The following is a 23,168-nucleotide window of genomic DNA, read 5'->3' on the forward strand; positions in this document are numbered from 1 at the left end:
CTCAAATCTCAATCCAGCACAAGCAATCTGTTGTAGCGGTAAAATACCTATTCACAAGCGCAATACTAAAATTAAAACGGAATGTTCAGAGAAAATTGGTAACAGAACACTATACCTGCAATCTTCTTCACAATACATCACGAGCAATCTAATAAAGTGTTTTCTCTCTTCGTTTGTTTGTGTCTCATGCATGACGTACCTAGTTATAGTATATTTGGGTGTGTATGATGTTATTGAAACTATACATGGCTAGAAATGATGAATCTTTACCAAGTTTGCTCAACGTGTTTGATGTTGCCTTATCTGTTTGATTCAGAATCTAGTGGTTCTATGAGCTGAAGACCTTGCGACTCTTTTACTACGCTCTTAGCTCCACTAAGCTCTTATTTAAAAAAATCTTCAACAAATAAATCGTCAAAAAAACCTTATAAGTAATGGGCTAGCTAGTTTCCTGAGAAAATTGAATTGTTTCATAAGTTGTTTCAGAAAATATTTAACACGCATTTTTTCTAATGTCAATCAAACAAAAATGACAAAAATTAAACGTGTCAAAGTTCGGAAATGGAGTCCCATGATGTCACGCCATACTTAAAGGGTCCAGAGGATGCCATTGCTGTGCATCATGAAATCAATCTTAGCAAGTCAAAGTCATTCGTAATAAATAGAGGTAGCCCTTTGGGCTCCACAGAAAACCAGCGTTACTGCACATAATGTGCGGCAACACATGCTGAGTGGACATACTTTTTGGTATCCTGTGGTGTCACCAAGTAAGATAGTTTTAGTCTTAGTTTTAGATGGTACTTATGGAGCCAAAATAAACCTTTCTTTCTTTCTTTCTAGCTACCTTCTTCGGCATCAAAGCGATTCCAATAGTCTTTTGTTACACATGCATCTGCGGCGTGGTATTCCCTGGCTATGTCTATGTTTTCTAAACGTTAGCTATGCTTCTTTAGAGTGTTACATTTAGTACACAACCGTGCTCTATTTTAGACCACATCTATAGTGCCGTGATTGCGATCAGACACAAACCAATCACGCATAAAACTTCTGATTCAGTATCAGTCCAACAAATAGACGCAATTGGTAATCGTTTATTTAGTGACGGTTTAAAACCTACGTATACTTCTAGCAGCCGTACAAAATATTTATAATAAGATTGTACGCCAAAGTTCCTAGTTAGGGGCAGGGATTACGTGCTTACGTATATGAACTGGTATGTCACTCCACGACGTCTCTAACTTAAGTTTCAATTCAACGTTTTATTGTCATGATAATTACCTAGTTGATTTATTCCCATTTTTTTTTTGTCAACACTTGGTCGACTTTGACACTATAGACAGAGAGGTCGGCTATGTTAAAGAAATGAAGATAGAATCTAAATAACGTAGGTACTTGTTTTGCTAACGGATAATACTCGTCGAAGGGATGAGATAAATAATATAGGAAACACTCAAGCAGCGTTTCCACCAATAATGTGCGAGGATGTGTTGCGAGGAATGTTTTTCATTAACCAATAGAAATGCTTCATTTACCTCCCCTCGCTCCGCTCAGCTGTTTCCACCAGAGTTGTGCTATGCGAGAATGTGTGAAGCGTTTCTATTGGTTAATGAAAACAGTCCTCGCAACAACATTTTACAAGTGAAATTACATAGACCACGTACTTACGGTTCAAATTTACAATAATAAACATGTTGAGTCACATGTTGAGATTCCGAAATTAGAAAATCCACATTAGTATATCATTAGATATTGATAGTGTAAATACAAAACTGGATTCTACTGATGATCATGAGGATCATTATTATAGCTATTATGAGTCATTAGACAACGGAACTGATTCTACTCCGCATGCGAAAATAATAATGTTAATGTACTGACAGATGATTAGACGAAGATTCATCATAATTACTCATCATCCTGGATATGAGCAACTATTTATTTAAGATTAGTGAGAAGTTTTCTTAATTTGTTTACAGATTTACTGATATTACTAGCAGCTTAAATTAACAGGCTGATGCGAAAGTGTTTTGTTAATTTTTTTTAAGTAAACGCATAGAAAGTAACTCTTTTTAAAAGGTCCACCCGTTAATAATTTAGTACTAACATATTGAAATAAAATGATAAGCAAAAATAGGTATAAACTGACTGAAATAATATTGTTAATATTTAACAATAACTAAAGGCTTCAATTCATAAAAACAACAACCAAAAAAAATAAACGCAAGAATTGTAACTTAAATGTATTCATCAATCTATTAAACTCTTAACTTTATTTGTTGCCCAAGACTAACAGAAAAAACATCTAAAGAAGCAAATAAACATTTATTTTCGTACACGTCCTAAAACGTGAGTCCGTTTGAAAAACACCCACGTCGCAACCTTTAAAGCGCTTTAAAGAATTCTCTGAATTTCTGTATAAATCATCAGTTAATCTTTAGCTACTGATAAGTAAGAATTGTGGCGTTACTTTCTTTGCTAAATCACTTGGTAAATACCTAAATGTCAACATGTTTATCAACATGATGTCAACGTTCCCTTATTGCAGATGTTCCTTATTGTGACATTTAATTAAATGTATCTTGATGAAAGTTATGCATTGGTGAATCGTGACGCATACAATGCATGGTTTATACACGAAGTAATCCAGCCTCTTGTTGGGCGTTTGCCCTCACATTCACAATCGGCGCCTCTATTGTAAAGATTTTGAAGTTTCACAAGAGATTTTTAACCGAGTTCAAAAGAGGAGGAGGTTATCATTTCGGTTGTATTTATATGTTTCTTACCTCAGAACTCCGTCATTTATGAACCGATTAAAAAAAAATTGCGTTCGTCTAGGAATGTCTTTAATTAGGTCCCATAAGCACCAAATCAAGGATCTGATGATTGGATCTTAAGGAAATCGAGGGAATTCTTCAAACGTTGTAGGGAGCACAATCACTGTTCAGTGGGCTAGGTAATTTAGGTTCTCTTCGACAGCTGCGGCCTATCTGGTCCAAGGGCGTACCATTTGCATATTGAATAATTCAATAATCTAGTCGTATTCTGAGTCGTATATACATTACGAGTATTAAAAATTAACGTATACGTAATCCTACTTATATTATAAGGGTCGATAAACTTTTTCTTGGACCTCAATACCATGGTTACGTCCCCTGGACAACTCTTTGAAACCACGAGTTTCTATATGTTTTCTGTGGTTAAAATGCATCGAGTATAAATTTTTGTCATAGTTTTACAAGCTCATTATTGTATAGACTATCTCCTAAACATATTAGTCACTTTATTGACGACCGGATGGCTAAGTGGTTAGAGCACCTGACTACGAAGCTTGAGGTCCTGGGTTCGAATCCCGGCCGGGGCAGATATTTGTGTGAATAACACGAAAGTTTGTTCCCAGGTCTTGGATGTTTGATATGTATTTAAGTATGTATTTATCTATATAAGTATATTTATCCGTTGCCTAGTACCCATAGTACAAGCTTTGCTTAGTTTGGGACTAGGTCAATTGGTGTCAAGTGTCCCATGATATTTATTTATTTATTTATTTATTTATTTATCAAAGCAGTTTTGTGATCTCACTGTACTTTTCTGACTTTTGATAAAGAATATTTATGATGAACTAGCTGTTGCCTGCGACTTTGTCTACAAAAAAACATGGGAATTCCCAAAAAAATACAACGTGATCTTCATTGACTGACATTGCATTTAAAACAACTGTGCCAAATTTCATTGCTCTAACTAAACCAAGCGGTTGAGGTTTCGAGATCTTATCTCGATCACGTCAGAATGTCGAAAGAAAATAACCTAAGCATAAAAAAAACATTTTTAATACAAGTTTTTTGCTGACTGTACTTTTTGTTGACTGTACTTGCATTGTCACCCAAAATACATTTGCATACCAAATTTCAGGTCGATGCTATTAACCGTTGAAGACTACCTAAGAGGACTATGTCACTACTAGATTATTGTATTGTCACGCGATTTACATAAGTATTCCAAATTTCAAGTCAATCTGACTACTGGTACTGGAAGTTAGTCAAATTGAACTTGCAAGATTTGATTACAGACAGACGTACAGACAAACAACGGGACAGGTGAAACTAAATAAAAGCTTGTAAAATAGCGCATATCTGGTATTCCAGATGAACTATATACATACCTACCAGATATTTTCATCAAAATCCATTTAATAATTTTTGCTTGAAGCAGTCGCAAACATTCATCCATCAATACATTCCATACATCCCCACAAAACTTTCGCGCTTGTAATTATATTACGTGTAGTAGGAATCTTCTGATCAAACAGTATGATTTCAGTTTCAAATAACACTTTTTAATTAAATGATGCATTCTATAAAAGTCACATTCAAAAGAAGTCACACGCATTTTAATAATATCGGTTCCAATTGAAATATGTTGGCTATTGGACGAGTGAGTGATTGAACCTAATTATATGCAATTAATATCAATTGCATCTAAAAATAATGCTGCTCCTTATTCTTCCAATTGTTTACAAGCTTCCATTAGCGTTTCGAGTGATGATTTGTTTTTAGAGCTGGATAAAGAGACGCATAACCAGAAAAGTGAACATCGTTGGTAAGATAAGTAAAAGCAGATAAAACCAGATTGAGTTAGGTACTCAAAGCCCTACTTGCAGGACGCCCTGCTTGCAATCTCACTGCCAATCGTAAAGTGTGCAGTGTTAACTTTTTGTTGTGTCATCGGTCGGTATTGTTCATCCTTCTATCCTAAGTCCTAACTTTTTTAACAGATCACTTAAGACCTAGACGTGGGTCACCAGCTTCGTTATATGTGATATTATTTCAACATTTTTTTTTTGCAAAAAATTTACCCCAGCCAAGGAATAGTTTTGATTTTTTTGCCTTTGATTATTTCACAAAAGTCTTTATGCTATATGTAATGTTTGTCAATTGTGTTTGTTTACTTATTTTGTACAATAAAGAGTATAATAAACTGTGCTTTATAAAGTACAGTCGAACAAATTGAATCTGGGTAAAACCTTTTAATCAATTTCACTATGATTTCCTATACAAAAGTATGAGATGTCAACATGACATTAGTAGCACAAAGGTTCCACCCTAGTTCATGATTCAATTTATTCGACTGTACATTCGGCCGTTATTCTTAATGTCAATTTGATCTTTATAAAATACGCGAGGACTCACGAGGACATAATTTTTAAGCGATTAGATACTACAAGCAGCTTTATATGCAATTCAGGGCTCTCAGTAGGTCCCTTCCATCCATCTATTCCTATCATTAATCTAAGGAAGCCAACTTACCCCAGTAGCTGTCCATTGTTGAGCTGTTCAGAGAACGGCGGTGACTTGACCTGGCTGAACGTGACCTTGTCCCCGAGCTCCCCGCGGCTCCCGCGGCCCACCAGCGGCAAGTGGATCTGGGTGCCTTTCGACTCCATCTTCAGCTCAGACGTCATCGCTGCATTACCATTGTGAGGTATTAGGCCCTGGAATAAGGAGCATATATTGGTTTAAGTTTCATTATCAAGATAAATAAGGCCATGGGCGCCGTAGATACAGACTGAGGGATAATACTAGAAGACGTGCAGAAGAGCGGTATATTATTGGACTTGTAATCTGGGGTCTAGAGTTCAAATCAGTTTTTTCTTTTCTGATTTATTTATATATTTATTTAATTTACGTATACATTCTGAGAAGAGGGCCGTGCCCAGACTTTGTAGGCTGGGATGATGATGAAAAATAAAGGTGTACGTTAGAAAACGAAATAAACCATTTGATTAAGACCTGGAGAGAAATGAGTAAAAAAGCCACTCTAGGCTATGGGTGGGGAAGGATGCCAAATCTAGAGGCAAGGGTGAAAAGCCAATTTTGATGGTGGATTTTGAGGAACAGTTTGTTGTGGCAGTACCTACAAATAGCCGGCCTTCTCGGGCACTATAATTAGGTTAGTTTAATGTTAAGAACCAACCGATAATGCGAAGATAGCCGGCGAGGGTACGTACTACATCACATCAACTGTGGCATAAACCAGCAGAAGTTTTTAATATGCGGTAGACGGTGGGTACTGTCAAATATAAAGCAATTCATCACTACTTTGAAAGTAAAACTTTACTGGATCTTGAAGCACTGAGTCAACTTCACCTAGTAAGATTAGCCTACCGATTTTAAGATACGAGCTCTTTTAAATTAGGGACAAATTGCCTATTTTAAGGATCGCACAGCTTACGGTAACACTGCACACAAACAGACAGCCGAAATAGAAAGATTCGTAATGGCTAATACAATAGAAGAACAATAAGGTTACACTTCTATAGAATTAGAGTGGAGCACAGATGAGCAGGATTGACCGCTATGATCATTTGTAATTCACATCACATCGAATACAAGAAGAGCGGAGACCACTAAAGCGACTTGCAGAATTCTCCAAGTCTCGGCGCTGCTTCGACAAAAGAGTACCGTTACATCTACATGACCTATACTCGCGTGGTAACGACCGTATCGCAGCTGACTACTCACTTGCGTCCGCTACCGAACTAGTCCATAGCTCCAATTGGTCCAGACTTTATATGTATATCGTTTACAAATAGATAAGTTCACATATAAATAACGCATACTGTCCAGATGACGTAAGGAATTGAAAAGCAGAACTGAATAGAAATTAAGTTGCAAATAAAAGTAACGGAACGGCTGGTAAATAAATGCACCCTCAATTCGGGCAATCGGATGTAAATCCAACTCTGAATCACTATTCTTCTACAAAGTTATTTCAATGAGGACTTTAGCACCATGTAACAAATATGAAGTTGCAATGAACATTGGAATCTCCATCATAGACTAAAAACAATAATAGACGGGGCACTAAAAGCATTTTTTTTTTATCTCAGTCTCCTCTTGCGATAATACGCGCACTGCGGCATGATAGTCGATTCAACAAAACCACGTCATTGTCAGCACCTTATGTTATTTATTTTTTATTAGTCCTAAAATATTTCGAATGAAAGTTAAGGATCCACTGAGGATACATTTTGCAAGGATTCGCTTGAGAAATATTAAGCTTAAAAAGTACAATTCAATCAACCAACCAAGTTCAATTAACGACCGGATGGCCAAGTGGTTAGAGAACCTGACTACGAAGATTGAGGTCCCGGGTTCGATCCCCGGCCGAGTCAGACATTTGGGTGAATGATACGAATGATTGTTCTCGGGTCTTGGATGTTTATGTATTTAAGTATGTATTTATCTATTTAAGTATGTTTATCCGTTGCCTACTACCAATAGTACAAGCTTTACTTAGTTTGGGCCTAGGTCAATAAATTGGTGTCAGCAGGGCTACTACGAAACTCGAAACTCGAACTTTGTATCGTACCGTCCCTCTCGCTCTCGTATTAAACAGTATAAGTGTCAGAGGGACAGCACGACACGAACTTCGAGTTTCGTAGTAGCCCTGCAGTAATGCCCCACGATAACTATTTATTATTTATATATTCATTTTAATTTTTATTAGTGTCAAGTAGAGCTGAATGAATATGTTTTATTCGTAAAAAATGGTAGTAGTTTACATATTAAATAACGAATTTAAAATGAAAACTATTGCAGCTGTATAGGTTTTGCAAGATAATGAGTAATAATAATAATAATAATCGGAATGAAATTCGCTTCCATCGTTTGTTTGTATTTCCAGATACATAAATAAAACCTACGGCTCTTCGAGGCTAGAGAGAATAGGCTGTTACTGAACCAGAGAGATACACCTTTGACCTCATCTGCAATTTACATCAGGTGAGATACGGGTCAATCACGGGTCAGGTTTATGTAAAAAAAAACTTAATTAATACATAGCGCGTGTCCCGACAATCACTTCATAATCATATCAGCCGTTGGACATAGACCTTCCCCATAGACCTCCAGTTGCTTCGGTTGTAAGCGGCCTGCATCTACCGTGGCTTTGAGGAGACCATCCGTCCATCTCGTTGGTGGACGTCCTACGACAATCGATCGGCCGGTTTGTATCAAAGTCAAAGTCAAAATATCTTTATTCAATTTAGGCTATAACAAGCACTTATGAATGTCAAAAAAAATCCCGTCTATCCCACTAGTCCCATTGAGTTGTCCCATCATGGGACTACTGGGATGATTACGTCCCAGTTGTCCCATGGGACAAGTGGCACTAATATTTTTATCATATTGTTGTCCCAAAAGTCCCATTACCGTCATGCTCAAATGGAACTCATAACTGGTGGGATCACAGTAGGACACTTTTTAGAAAAAAATGTGCGATATGGTTATTATTGAAATTAAATGTTTTATAACTCGATATTAAATAAAATAAATAAATATCACGGGTCAATTCACACCAATCACCACCGGTTCGGAAAAACCTCTGCTGAGAAGAATCCGGCAAGAAACTCAACGAGGTATATATTTTTTTTTAAAACAGATTTACAATATTATTAAATGATATGTATACATCACAAGTATTTAACACAACTTTATTTTTAACACAGTAGGTTCGCTATTTAAAGGGATCCCTAAGGCGGATCGGAATTATTTCCAAATATCCCTGTCCATGATATAATCGTTAACTTTATAATACGCCTTTGATATTAATGTCTTCTTGACAATAGATCTGAATTTTGTATCCGTTTCATTTATAATATTTTTTGGAATTTTATTATAAAAACGTATGCAATTTCCCAGAAAAGACTCGAATCGTCTTTAATCTATGCCCCTCCCTACATAACTCTTATGTATGGTTGTTGACCATTGACGTCAATCATGCTTGGTCTACTACAGATTAATTTGACACAGATAATTTATTGTTGGTTCTATTTGTATTGTTTCTATTGACCCGTCTAACAGAGGTCGATGAGTTGCGGCATGTAACAACTGTGCCGGAATCCGCTCTATTTATCGAAAGTATAGTTCAGTAATGCAAGAAGTAACCATTATTGTAATGTATTCATTCACTACGCGTATATATATGTGAACTCGATCTGAGGAACACATAATGAGTTTTTTAACATAATGTAATACGGTATTTGACTATTTTGTATATGTTTTTTAAATTAAAACTACACAATGCCTGTTATCGAATAGAAAATCAATTTTTAAGCTACCTTTACAAATAACAAAGTTATAAAGGTTTGAAATTCAAGATTAGACAGAGAAAGACATATTGGCATGTGACGTCACACGCCAGTACCACCATACTTGCTGCATATAGAAAAGCGTTTGAGAGAGAGACAAGTATATAGATTTTTCAAAAAATCACTATAAATCCAATTTTCAACCGATTTAAATTTTCTCTTCGCTAAACACTATCTGTATATCTATATTTTCATAATAATATTAAGATATGGCAAAATCAGGAGTTGTGAAATACCGTATTTTTGCAAAGTCCCAAGGGAGGAATTTTTATGAAATCCTGGAATATCAAATTCAATTGCTAGGGCCTTTACCAGGTTTACGCATGCAATGCCGCGGGTAAGACCTAGTGATTAATGTTAGTTTACCCACGCTATGCGCGGGCGTGTTTTACTTAAGAATAAATACCAGTGGGATGTTTTAGGAAAAGGTCATAGAGGCATTATGCTCGCACTGTCTAGACTAGAATCTAGATTGATTAATCCTTCCTGACACTTTCAATTAACGCGAAATTTTATACAGAGTGGCGTCAAGTCATAGTGAATAGCATAATATCACAATCTACTCAAATAATGAAAAGTAATGTCATGAAATTTTCAGGTCCCGCAAAAGACAACAGTTCCCTGCTCAGACCTTGTAGGTATTTGACACAAGCCAAATTGCTTTGGCCATAAAGAATGTGTCAGCTCAAGTTCCTGCTAGCAACTTTATTAAATTTGTAGGGCATGTTCGCCGATTTTTCTTAGTCTCTGGGGATGATTATGAACTAGTAGATAGGTACAAAAAAAATTGTAAGGTAACGGCGCCTATTACCGTGGTACTTAAGGAAGTTTTCAAATGAGTCCCAAAAATTAAGGGTATCAAAGCTCCTTAACAAACGAGAATTTTATTTATTTAAGAGCGTTTATTGAACTTTCAGTGTCGTAACTTTTTGGGCTTGTTTTAGTTATTAGTACTTGATAAAATAATTATTGAAATCAAAATACCCAAATCTTCTATTACCGTGGTAATGGACAGGCTGTGATTCTAATACCGCGAATTGAGCTTCTATTACCGAGGGTATAAAAAACAGCAATTTTCTACCATCGGTAAAAGGAACCCGACTCATGATTTGGAACTTAATACCGAGGGATTAAAAAAAGGTAATGGCTTTGGTTCTGTATATTATATTGTACACCAATTTTTTTTTTTAGAAACTAAATAAAAAAACTAAAGTATGATTCGAATAGTGTACCTAGCCCACTGTATTTTTTATGCTTATGCCACCAGTAATTGTTAGAGATGTATGCATGCTGAGTAAGTCACAACTTTATGCAATGCAATGATTCCCAAGCATCGCACAAAGGGATGCAGAGGTGGTGGTTTCAAATTTGCAGCGTCCAAGATACGGAATGACTTGCCACCACCCCTTCGTGAAAGTATGTCCCAGCCTACTTTTAAACACAAGTTCCGAGCGTTTCTTCTTGTAACACAACTTGAAAACAGCTGCATATATCACTAGTTGTGATCGGTGTTGTGCTCAAGGATGAATGGGTACTTTTCATCAACTGTAATTTGCTGACTGCTGAGGATTTTGTTTTCTTTTTTTTTTGTTCTGGTTTTTTAATTATTTTGTTTTTATACTGTTTTAGTAAACTTTCGTAAGTCTCACTTATAGTTTAAAATATTAGTTTAATTATTTTGTATTAGTTTTTCGGTCTTTGCGATTTCCCCATAAATATTTTTCTGTTCGTCTTCGTATAAGCTTGGGAAACAATCTTTCGTATATCTGTCCAGCGGATGTCGAGATGTTCTCCTTTACAGATCGCAATTCTCGACCATTTCTCGCAAAATATTGTGACGCTGTGATAACAATACTTATAGATTATTTGTATTTTTTTTTTAAATACCAGCCTTTCAGCCATTTTAAAGAAATCTTTTATAGCATTGTGATTGTGTAACTGATTTTTAGAATCATGCACATAATTACACCAGCAACACCGTTGGTTACAGAGAACAGTTGCACAAGTAAACTTTTGATCCTTCCTTTTGCTTCACCGAATTTAGGTAAAATAACACCCACTTTTTTTCAGTCACAGAGCATAAACCGCATCCTTTCCGCACCCACCCACAAGCGACGCCACTTATTATATTTTATTTCCCGGGCTATTTTGGGACGCGTCGCACGTCCAGTAAGGATTTGTTCCGACGAACTGACGTTTGACTTTTAAGGGCCAACGGAAATCGGCTTAGAGTAAAAATAAATGGAAAACATACTGAAAATACCGTTGTTAAATACATGAGGCTTGATAGCGATAAATTATAATTAGGATACTTTTAAACATAGAATATATCTCACAAATGTACAAGCTACAATTTTTTTATTCACACTTGAGTGGAGACCTAGAACAGACGCTTATGTCTAACTCACTCGGAATCATAATCGTTGTTCACTGCGAAACTGCGAAGTTTTCTTTCTGCCACACGGTATAAGACGAGGGAGGAAGAGATGGTGAATGCGATCGTGAACGATTAGACAATACGGCCTCAGCAGGGCTACTACGAAACTCGAAGTTCGTATCTAACCGTCCCTCTCGCTCTCGTATTAAATAGTATGTGTCAGAGGGATCGCACGACACGAACTTCGAGTTTCGTAGTAGCCCTGCAGGACATAGAAATGTCGATAAACCACTCACACGATGGACTGATGATCTGGTCGAAATTACCGGAACGGTAGGTACTCCTTATTGATCCACTGATGAGTACTAACTAACTTGGGGCAACTCCCTCTAACTAAATGATAACAATCTGCAAGTAGTAGCGAGAATAGATACTAATGAATTAGGTAGTTAACAGTTGAATATCAATGAGTTTGCTATTAATAACGGACTGGCTGAACTCGTAAAATCCAAGTCAAGGTTAGCCTCGTTTAATGATTCATTATTTATGCGGGATATTTGCTGTATTGATTTCTAATGAAAACAAAAGTATACAGAGGGGCTACTACGAAATTCGAAAATCGAAGTTCGTATCGTATCGTCCCTCTCACTCTCGTTTTAAATAATATAAGCGTCAGCGGGACGGCAAGACACAAAGTTCGAATTTTGCACTTCGTATTAAAGGACCAGCAGGGCTACTACGAAACTCGAAACTCGAAGTTCGTGTCGTGCGGTCCCTCTGACACTTACACTATTTAATACGAGAGGGAGAGGGACCGCACGACACGAACTTCAAGTTTCGAGTTTCGTAGTAGCCCTGCAGGCAACCTTGCAGTTGTTATACTCGTATTTTCGTATACATTGTCATTTTCTTCGACCTATACACGTTTTCAGAATCAGAGGCTCCTCGTCACAAAAAAATATTGTATTAAAAATATTTTTTTTACCAAAAACTTATTTGAATATGACCACATAATTTTATGTCAACAAAATGATAGGTGACAAAGGTTAAACATTTAATAACTGTATCTACTGTGCTTTGTGTAATGTCAATAAAGTTAACATGCTGATAAATAAACAATTGGTTCACACAACCGATCGATATTAACTTAATGTCTGATGCAAATGAACTTTTGCCGCTTTCATTATATGAAATGAATGGAACAGCTGCGACAATAATAGCACTATCGCTAGCCCTAGCTAGACCCGTTCAGATGTGATAAACAATCATTATCTCTAAATACATCATCATCATCATCATCCGGGCTAGACCTTATCCCATCTACTTGGGGTCGGCCTTCCTTGTCCGCAATTTCCACTTCACACGGTCATGTGCCGTGCTCGCGTCCAGTTTTGCTTCTTTGAGGTCTTTCTCGACCGTCGTCAGCCAAGTGGAGGGTGGTCTTCCACGTCCGCGCTTCGTCACTGGCAAATTTAGGGCAAGCTTAACGATGTGGTCTTCCGGCCGTCTCTGAACGTGAACTCTCTCTGAACTTTTGTTGTATTGTAAATTGGTTGAACCTGCGAGTTGTACCCATAGTTAGTACTCGTATGTACCTATGTCGTTGCGTTGTTATTGATACGAATAAGAAGTTAATTAATAAATCGTGGTGGAGACGGCAGGCTGCTGGGGCGGATGCAAACCGATTTGTAGGTGATTTGGGCCGTCGACTCAGGCAAAAAGGGGAGGACCCTCGCTCCGAGTCATTTCTGGTGCATAGGCTGTCCATAGCTATCCAACGTGGAAATGCCGCGAGCGTTATGGCACCTTTGTGGCGGGAATGGCGAGGGGCGAGTTATTTGACTAGGTTATAGTTTTCTTTTGTTATTATGAAATGAATGAATGTACAGTAGTTAAAAAATTAAAAATTATTCATAAATGAACGACGAACAGCTTCTGTCTCTCTTAATACAAAACAAAAGACTGCCACAGAATAAGAAATACACTCACATATAGAATAAGTAATACAGGCTTGACGTATATCTTAATTTGATAAAATAGGTAAGGAGCGATTTAGTCCGGTAAACACTGACAAGCCTTACACATTACGATTTAGTACTCATAGAATTTCGTCAGCATTGTACTTACTAACACCACTTTTTTGTATTTTCATTGTATGTAACTAACCTCTATGGATTCTGTCCGAAATAAATGGCATATTATTATTATTATTATTATTATTGTTCAGATTTCGAGTGTGTAACGTGTATGTATAGTCGAGTTCATAAACTTGTGAGCAAAAATTTTATCAAAAATATCTGAACACGCTTCTACGCTGTTAACAATAGAGTCGTGTTAAGGTATTTTTGATCAAATTTTTGCTCACAAGTTTATGAACTCGGCTATACAGTAATATCGTAAGGGCGTAACCCACTGTTTGACATCGACCAACCTCTAAGAAGGTAACCTAAAGTTAAGTAAGTATATGAAGAATCTCACTTCTTTACGCTCATCCATTTCATATTTTACTATTATGCTCATTGCATGAGGTGAATGAATGAAAAAGAACTACTTGCGCAGCTTAACACAATCTATCTGATCTTCTAGCAAAGACCGAAACTCTTCCAAAAGGTACAAAGCCACTAATCCTATTGACAAGAATCCATTTTAAAACCGCAAACGTCCATGTCGCCATACATGTCGCTTGCATTGTGTAACGTTTGATTAATGATGAGTGAACACTGCGTCGTGTCTAAAGATCTTTATGTTTTGTTCAAAAAACGAGAGCTCTGACAACGTATTTGAATACACCACATATACTTAGCTTGGGCTCTAAGCTATCATCTGTATTAAAATGTGTAATCAATAAAGAAACGGGTTTGGCCGCGAAAACAGCTCGATGCTTAAACAAAAACAAAACACGGTGAGGTTATGATTAGTAAGGTTGAATGGTATCATTTATTGATCAAACCGAAACAAAATTCGCCGACTGTCAAGGAGACAATAATATCTTAAGCATATTATAAAACTAATGATTATATCATGGATTGATGAATGTTCGGAAATAATTCCGATCCGAATTGGCGATCCTTTCTTTTAAATAGCGAATCAACCATGTTAAAAATGTAGTCGTGTTAAATATTTGTGATACAAGTCATTAAAATAACACAGTGTAGTAGCATCCCTATTTAAAAACCTACCCTAAAGTATCTGCCAAATATCAAATCTATATCAGCAGAAGCGAAACGAAATACAATTGAATATGAGTAGGTACGTTATCCACCCAAAACAAGTCATACGAACTGCACAAGCGTAGCTACCACATCGAAAAGACGGTGTCTTACCTCAAACGAACAGTTTCTGTCAAAACAAATAAACACCGCCACCTGACCTAACAAACGTTCGGTCAGTTCTGTTCTGACCACTTCCGTGGACCTTAACTACACTGCCCTGCCTCAGTTGATCGTCAGAACGGTTTCCTTGCAACAAATGCAATATTAGATATCGAGTCATTGTCGATTCTGCCGTACCTTAGATTTCACCCAGAAAACAATGCCTAAGACCTAACACACTTGGGCTGTTTTGCCGATGTTACTACATATTATCCAATGATGTCTGCTCAATGTGCAGCCTAGTAATTTGATACAATTTCCATAATATCTAAATGAAAGATAACTTTTTTACAACTTTTTTGAGATTATGAAAATCACAATTTTTTATAAAAATCTTTTAGGGTCTAATTTAATAAATATACAATTTGAACACTTACACATTACCTTAGAAACTAACTATAAATCTAAAACTAAAATAAAATTAAACTAAATAAAACTTTATCCATCCACATCTTACTTGGCCCAAGCGTACCCATCACCCCAGCATTGCCCCGCTGTATGGGCACGAGATCTGCTGGACCAAAAGTACGACCCGGAACGGGGTTTTTACAAGATTTTATTTAGTTTCACCTGTCCCGTTGTCTATCTGTCTGTAGTCAAATCTTGCAAGTTAAATTTGACCAACTTAGAATAGAATAGTCAAAATAGATTGACTTGAAATTTGGAATACTTTTGTAAATCGCGTGAAAATACAATAATCTAGTAGTGACATCCTGGTACTCCACCCAGGATCGTCTCCGCAGGACGGAACTCTTCAACGGTTAATAGTTGAAATTTAGTACTTATGCAAATGTAGTTTGGGTGACAATGCAAGTAGTCACCAAAAAGTACAGCCAGCAAAAAATCTTGTATTAAAAATGAAAATTTTATGGTTAGATTATTTATAACTGAACATTACCTGCCCTCGGCTCCCCTTAGCACTCGTTAGCAATACCATCACAGAGCTACCACTCGATACGATCGACACGGACCACGTCGCAATCACTACTTTCCTGCCCTAATCACAATAAATCAACATTATCAAACTCTAGTTGGTAACAAGTACCTAATGACATCGGAAAAATGCGACAGCCTTGAGAATTATCGTTTGATAGTGGTTTGAACCGCGGCTTCAAGAGCGAGATCATTGTCGTCCCTCAATTAAAATAGTGAAGCTATCTTACATACAGGTATGTTTAAACGGTGACCAGAAGTTGAAACATATTAACAACCAGAAAAAAAAACAGTAGACCTCACGAAATCACTTCACTGTTTAATTAAATACAATTACCTACTGATATTATTAAAACCAGCAACCACTTGATGCATGACACTTTACAGAAAAAAGTGGATACATATAACTGCGACTTAATCGTCCTCAATTACTGATTTACAAAAATTGATCTTGATCACCAATTAAAAATCATCGAGTATATTACATCACTTGCAGCTTTTAATCGATTGTTGTAGATGTAGATGTCTTCTACTCTGTAGCGTCTCTAGGTGAAGTAACCGACATTTTGGTGGTAGGCTAGTACTTTACTCTGTAAGATATTTTTATTCCAAAAAAAATGGTCGAGTGGAAAGAAGCAACAAGACTATCGTTATACAAAAAGATGAGACTTCTGGCTACTAGTTTCTATCAATGTTCCCTGATCATCAAACATGCATGATGCATCAGCAAAAATATTATAATTACTCGCAATTTATTTACAGAAACACGAAGAAAGCTTGGGCACTGTTCGAATCAATGTTCTGTTTGCGCCGACTTTGAGGCCCTCGATCATTATAATACAATACGGTTTTTGACAACTCCTGATTTTGCCATATCTTAATATTAATATGAAAATATAGATATACTTACAGATAGTGTTTAGCGAAGAAGAAATTTAAATCGGTTGAAAATTGGATTTAAAGTGATTTTTTGAAAAAACAATATATGTACCTGTTTCTTTCTCAAACGCTACTCTATGCAGCAAGTATGGCGGTACTGGCGTGTGACGTCACATGCCATGCCATGTCTTTCTCTGTCTAATCTTGAATTTCAAACCTTTATAACTTTGTTATTTGTAAAGGTAGTTTAAAAATTGTTTTTCTATTCGATAACAGGCATTCTGTAGTTTTAATTTATAAAACATATGGTAGAATGTTTAGTTTGTTATCTCTGATGACGAATTTAGGATTAATAAACATAATCTCATGTCTAATAAAAAAACTTTTAAAACAATTTTAACTTCTCCTTTGAGAGGAGTAAAAAACCCGAATTCTATTCTCGTTTGGATTAAAAATAAAAATAGAAAAAGATTTAGAAGTTAGTTTAGCCCGGATAAAGGCAAACGAGATCCGAATCATTGTGATTGTGATCACGAATCACTTTGAAGAGCAGAACATTTTGCCTGTTCAAATCTGTTATATGTAAATGTGGGACTTAATAGAAGTGCACCTGACAGATAAACGCATATTTTCCCACAAATTAATCCAAACGGTGTTATCAGGTAATGAAGCAAGTTACTGATTAAGCGTTATCAGCCACTAACACAAACCGTGGCATTGATTTAGCGAAATGATTGGCCTGACACTGAAATCAGATAAAAAGAGCAATATGAAGTTTTTACGTAAACCCAATAACTTAAGTACATAAATGCAATAAGTATCTAAAAAGAAACATACAGACGATTCTCCTCCATTTTTGAAGTCGGTTGAAAACCAATTACGAATGCCACGAAAACAATAATGAATAATGTTTACATTTCGTAACGCTATCTTCTTTTTGATCTGACATTTGACATGAAGGTTACATCGACAGGAAGGTACTTTCAGGATTCTTACAAAAATATACACCATAATTTTCCTTATTGCCGCCAACTTAGACTCTGTCAAAGTCTAAGAACTTACATTTTCTTACACTGTGACTCTGTCTTAGAGTTAGTTCACCTATGGAAACTACCTGGTAATTAACACTTTTTGGCATAATCGACAAAATAAGTTAAAGAGAGAGAGAGAGAGAGAGAGAGAGAGAGAAAGTAATTATGAGTTTACAGTTATTGTTAAAGGTCAACTTATTTCTATTATCTCCGGCAGTTGACGTCCAGAAATGTACTCAGTGACCTTACACCGTGGGTCTACTAGTACGTGGATAAAGCTAGTCATGCATCTGCCTTCGGTCTTCGTTGTCGTCGTGACGTCATGTGGGTCATTTTGTGATGCATTGCCAATTCAGGCTATGTCGTCTTTTATGTTTTATCAATATATCGTCTACATACACATATTTAGCCTTGTGTTTCATTTGGGCGCTATAACATCGAGTACGCTATGCCACAGCTACTCGACACTAGTATTGATTAAAAACTTAAGCCACAGAAAAGTTAAAGTATTATATGCTTGAGTTTACTAGTAGAATATTTTGGCTGCTCTCCAATAAACCAGAAATATAGCGAGCTTTTGACCTAAGACACGAAGTTTGTTGTTAAAACCCTTTAATTAAACTGATGAGCTCATTGATTATGAATCGGGAATGGTTCTACTAGTTTCGATATTTTTTTTAAAGATTTTTTTCAAGAATTCTTAACATATGATTGTGAAGCCGTTTAATTATTTAGATTTGTTCTTGATTAGAATCTGTACTTAACTTCATCTGAAACCGATTGGATTAAGCTGTTTCATTTTGGATTATCATTCTCTCGTTGGTTATCATGATATACCTCAGAGGCTCTCCAATCTGTTGGATTGGTGTTTAATGATGGCAGATTTAAAAGACAATGACATGTGATCCCTAAAAAAGGGGTTGTAGTAATATTAAAATGAGCCAGAGAATGGTTTTAGTTGTCAATGCAATTCATCGTTGCATTCACTTCAATACCAGCAGAACGATATCCGAAACTATTGTACAGAGCAGTGCGCATCATTGGATCATTGAAAGCGCAGATTGTCACTTCCTGTGATCCGATTGAACAACTTTAGCTTCCAATGCACCTAGCGCGAAATGCACACATTTTTGCTTTACTCATTCACGTTTTACGATGTTATCTTGTCTCTCAAGTTAGAAAGAGGCCTAAACCGTAAATTATCATTTTAATTTTATGCCACATATTAAAACTGTGATGTAATTTAATTTAACCAACAAATATGCTTATCAACATACAAACACGATAAGAGGCGGCTGTAGTTAAGAAAGAAACTGCAGTTCTGTAGCCGGTGGAGACTGCAGAGAATGTCAAACAAAACATCTATAATAGGTACATAGAAACACTGGATAGAAGGTGTGACCTAGCTGCTTCATCTGACGTAGAATAGACCTGAATGAGGTTAGGTTACGACAGTGCAACCAAATGCAGGTCGTGTACAAAAATAGTAACACAAAGACGTAAACTACTTTTGACGTCTTCTGAGAATTGAGCAACAAAATGTCGGGTCTTTCTGGATGGTTTACGAAGATTACTCTACTTAACAAAGAAAGATTAGAATGTGAATAAGCTGGAAAGTTTAATATGTATTTGTTCAGTACTCACGATTTTAAATAAGTCAAATGACACAGTCATTAGGAACAATAAATTTGTACTTATGCAGTGTTATTAACCTATTGTTTTCTTTTACTTCAGAAACAACAACCGCTTCAATAATAACTTAATTCTTAAAAGCCGAGTTTCTACTTCAACTTCGTGTATGACTTTTTAAGAAATTGGAAGAATCACTTTTGGAGTCTGTATCTAAAATGGATATTCTAATTTCATCGTCTTATCTTCGATCATCTTGACATTTTAAATTTCTTAATTAAAATTCAAACCACAGACAGAGTCCACAGAACTTCGTAAATCTAAACTTTGCATAATAATCTGGATTCGATAGCAATCTCTACGTCAAGCAGACAAAGTGACTGCGGTTTATCAGAAGATAAGGGCAATCATTATACAATGTAGCGATTTGTTAATCTGATCGGCTACCGCTTGTTGACTTCCGAAATCTGTACAAGTGTGATGGTGCAACAGCACTTCCGAGTGTTTATCTTTGATCGTTATCGATGTTTTAGTATATTTGTACCTACTTGAAATTTATGATGACTCTTATATTAGAGGCTCGCGTTGTGTGTGAGGTTCAGAACCTAATAAACTGAAAACGAGACAGGATGAGAGGATTTTAGGATTATGTTGTGAACGTGATGGACTAATTAGTAATTACTAAGTATTTTACATATTCTGACAAGTTTCTTGCGGCACATTCTTCTTGGCAATGACGGTTTTTCCAAAAGCGCTGAAAGAATAAAAACCGGCCAAGAGCGTGTCGGACACGCCCAAGATAGGGTTCAGTTCCGTAGTCATTACGAAAAAAAACAAGTAATATTTTGTGCATTCTTATTTCGAGAAGCTTGTGCCCAGCAGTGACGTATAGCCCAACAACGACGACGACAAAAACCAGTAATGTGTGATTTGTGATAATTTTCCTCAAAGGCATTCAACTATATAACAATAAACAACAAAGTGAATTTTACTTTCTCATTTACGATAGCAAAACTTCCGTGAGTAATTACATCATACGTACATGTAATTAACTATTACAGTACCTACTACTCATACAAGTGCGTACATTAGACATAAAACATAATGCTTCGCAGATTGCACTCATACCCTGGCGATCCTATAATAACCCTGTAGTATACTGAGTTTGTATTAAATTGGCCTATTAAATTGGCAAATATAAAAATTTTCGGAGAAATGATGATTATGATAACAAAGCGGTATTATTATAAATAAAAAATTGTATATGAGCTAATATGGACCCCATTCGTACAACAGTCAACAAAAGTCGAGGATCAAACCAGGCTGCCATTGGTGTACCTCTCATCCAAGTATTGTGAACTTTAGGAAGTTAATAGTCAACTTGGCATAAGGTCAAGAATTTAAAATCAAACATTCAAAAAAACTGCTGCATTGTGCCTTTTTTTTTATTCGTTTTCTAGTCATAAGCTTGACTTTTTTAAAGTTTTTTCAATGTTGACTAAATAAAATATAGTGCTTTTTTACAGAAGCCAATTAAGTACCTAGGGAGACTCAAATGTACGCCTAATGTTATGTGAAATACAGTTTCAAAACCTTTTCAAGTTTATTGAGCTTGTGAAACCCGACAGGAGACATCTTTTGTTCCACCGTACTTACGCTTCGTCTTCCTTGCTCCGCACTCTGCACTCAAAATATGAATGGCGATTGCTTTCTTTTGTGAAAAGCTTACACATTTTTTTAATTTGGAGGCAAGTTGGTTTTCTTCTTTACTTTCTTATTAGTGTGCTTGGTTTGCACGAGAAGCTTTTCGCAATCACATTTGGCACTAAATCACATTGTAATAATTCAAAAAGGCACTTAGATAACAAGGAATTTACAAGTTAGGTAAATAAGTAAGTAGAATAGTGTCTGAAATTGACATGTAATCATTAACTACGTCAACTTCTACTGACACTTTTGGTGCTTCTCTTCTCTACTTTCCATTCATCTTCGATTGATATAAATAGTGATTCGATAATCGTAATCGACTTACTCCTCTCCGTACTAATATTATAAATACGAAACTAATTCTGCCTGCCTGTAGGTCTATGTATGCCTGGCTGGTTGTTTGTTTTTCTGTTTGTCTTGTCTGTAGAGGTAACATCACGCTTAATTTCCAATTTTCCAAGTTTCCAATAAAATCGTCATTAAAAGACCAAATAACGATTTACATTCTGGTAATGTTGGCTCACGTTTCTTTTCTCGCAGAGACTACTTTAAATGAAATAAACTCGAATGAGGTCGCAAATTAGGTACTTTCCTGTCAGTATAGTGGCCAGCCCCGTTGCTGTTGGGGTAGAAGTAAAAGTTTGGTTGTTACGTTACGATCATTACATTACACATTGACATTACCAATGTTGCCAAGCAGTTTGTGTTTTTTGCATCTGGAAGCATTGATGCAACTCGCTTCTTTTCATGCTTAATAGATACCAAAAGTATTAAGTGCAGTAGTTTTACGAATTCGAAAAAGTGTCCGTGTACTTAGTTGTGCTTGTTTGACCAATGATTTCTAAATAACTTAATCTAAGCCTATGTATGCAAAGGATTAGCTCAAACATGATGGCATTTAACAACTAGCATGACACGTTTTCACACTTTTAAATAAGTAGGCCGTTAATCTTGCGTGCGCAGCATCTCCATTTCCCTCCATCTCAACTACTGACGCTTACTTCAGGCATTCTTGGTGAGCAACTCGACACTCAACTAACCGTTCCCCTTTCCCTTCCACAATGTCCGTTCCGTCCTTTGATTCCCTAATTGTACAATTCCCCTGCCTATACAACCCTGACGACTTTAACTTCTCAGATAGAACCGTAAAATCCCGCGTTAAAACCCACCTACTCCAATGTATTCCAATACTAGACGAAGCGTTATTTTACAATTATATCGAATACACGTTCCAACTCCAGCTCGATACTCCTGCATGGAAATCGAAAGATGTTCTTATGCATAATTTATTTTCTATTTGGCTAGATTCGATATTGAACAAGCTACGTCAGCCTGGACACCTGATAACACCAGCAATATCTAACGGCGTCCCTTTCATTACCACAATGGTGTCATTCAATGTTGTCGGATCGATCTGTCCGATTAGTCCGTCGATTGAATTGTGCTGTCGGATTGACGGACAATGGGAAACAATCACGTCGCTATTTTTCATGGTGAAAATCTTAATTTGATTTAGGCATAAAATTGTTCGTACTGAATGTAAAAGTTTAATATAACTAGAGTACAATATTTCCATAGCAGACATATTGACAAGTTATCAAATAAACTCTCACAGAATCCATATTTTAGTAGTGGATTATTGGCCGCACAAAATCCAGCAAGCCGTTTAAAATGAAAGTTTGATCGAATTTCTTTTCTAAACAGTAATAATGTGCAGAACATGAAAAAGTAATGTCTTCTATGAATCACAACGGTAGAACCTATTTCATTAATGCTGCGCTCAGCTGTGCTCAGCCAGTAGTGTAGCCGGACTTCCTTGAAGTCACGAAATTAATTGCTTTTTCCGGCGCATTACCTTTATAGGGTTCATTCAACTCTTTGTTGATTAGATTTGAACCAAGATTAGCATTAATCTGACTTATTTGCACATCAAAGACGATTTAAGTTTATGTAGTGCGTACTTTCTGCCATAATCCAACATCTAGTTAATAGGAACCTAAAATATTATAAATTGCAAAATATATGAAAGTAATTTCTACAATTTACGAAAATATTAATAAGCTCTTAAACTTTTCTTTATTTCAGATCTCGTT

At 36.3% G+C, this 23,168-nt stretch overlaps 1 protein-coding gene across 2 annotated transcripts in view; it reads right to left on the reverse strand.

The window, feature by feature from the left end:
* LOC141431818 (ATP-binding cassette sub-family G member 4-like) overlaps positions 1–23,168 on the reverse strand; it is a 46,778-nt gene that overhangs the window by 20,940 nt on the left and 2,670 nt on the right. Inside the window, exons 1-2 of one of the 2 annotated variants that reach the window (XM_074093008.1) lie at positions 15,795–15,869; positions 5,304–5,488 (exon numbers count right to left, since the gene is read on the reverse strand). In XM_074093008.1, the coding sequence (XP_073949109.1) occupies positions 5,304–5,488; positions 15,795–15,833 (224 nt within the window). In that variant the 5' untranslated portion in view covers positions 15,834–15,869. Of the gene's footprint in view, positions 1–5,303; positions 5,489–15,794; positions 15,870–23,168 lie in introns of those variants that run through there. The other variant, XM_074093009.1, reaches the window with a different exon arrangement.

The sequence above is a fragment of the Choristoneura fumiferana genome, chromosome 10 (assembly GCF_025370935.1).
Source record: "Choristoneura fumiferana chromosome 10, NRCan_CFum_1, whole genome shotgun sequence".
Classification (NCBI taxonomy): domain Eukaryota; kingdom Metazoa; phylum Arthropoda; class Insecta; order Lepidoptera; family Tortricidae; genus Choristoneura; species Choristoneura fumiferana.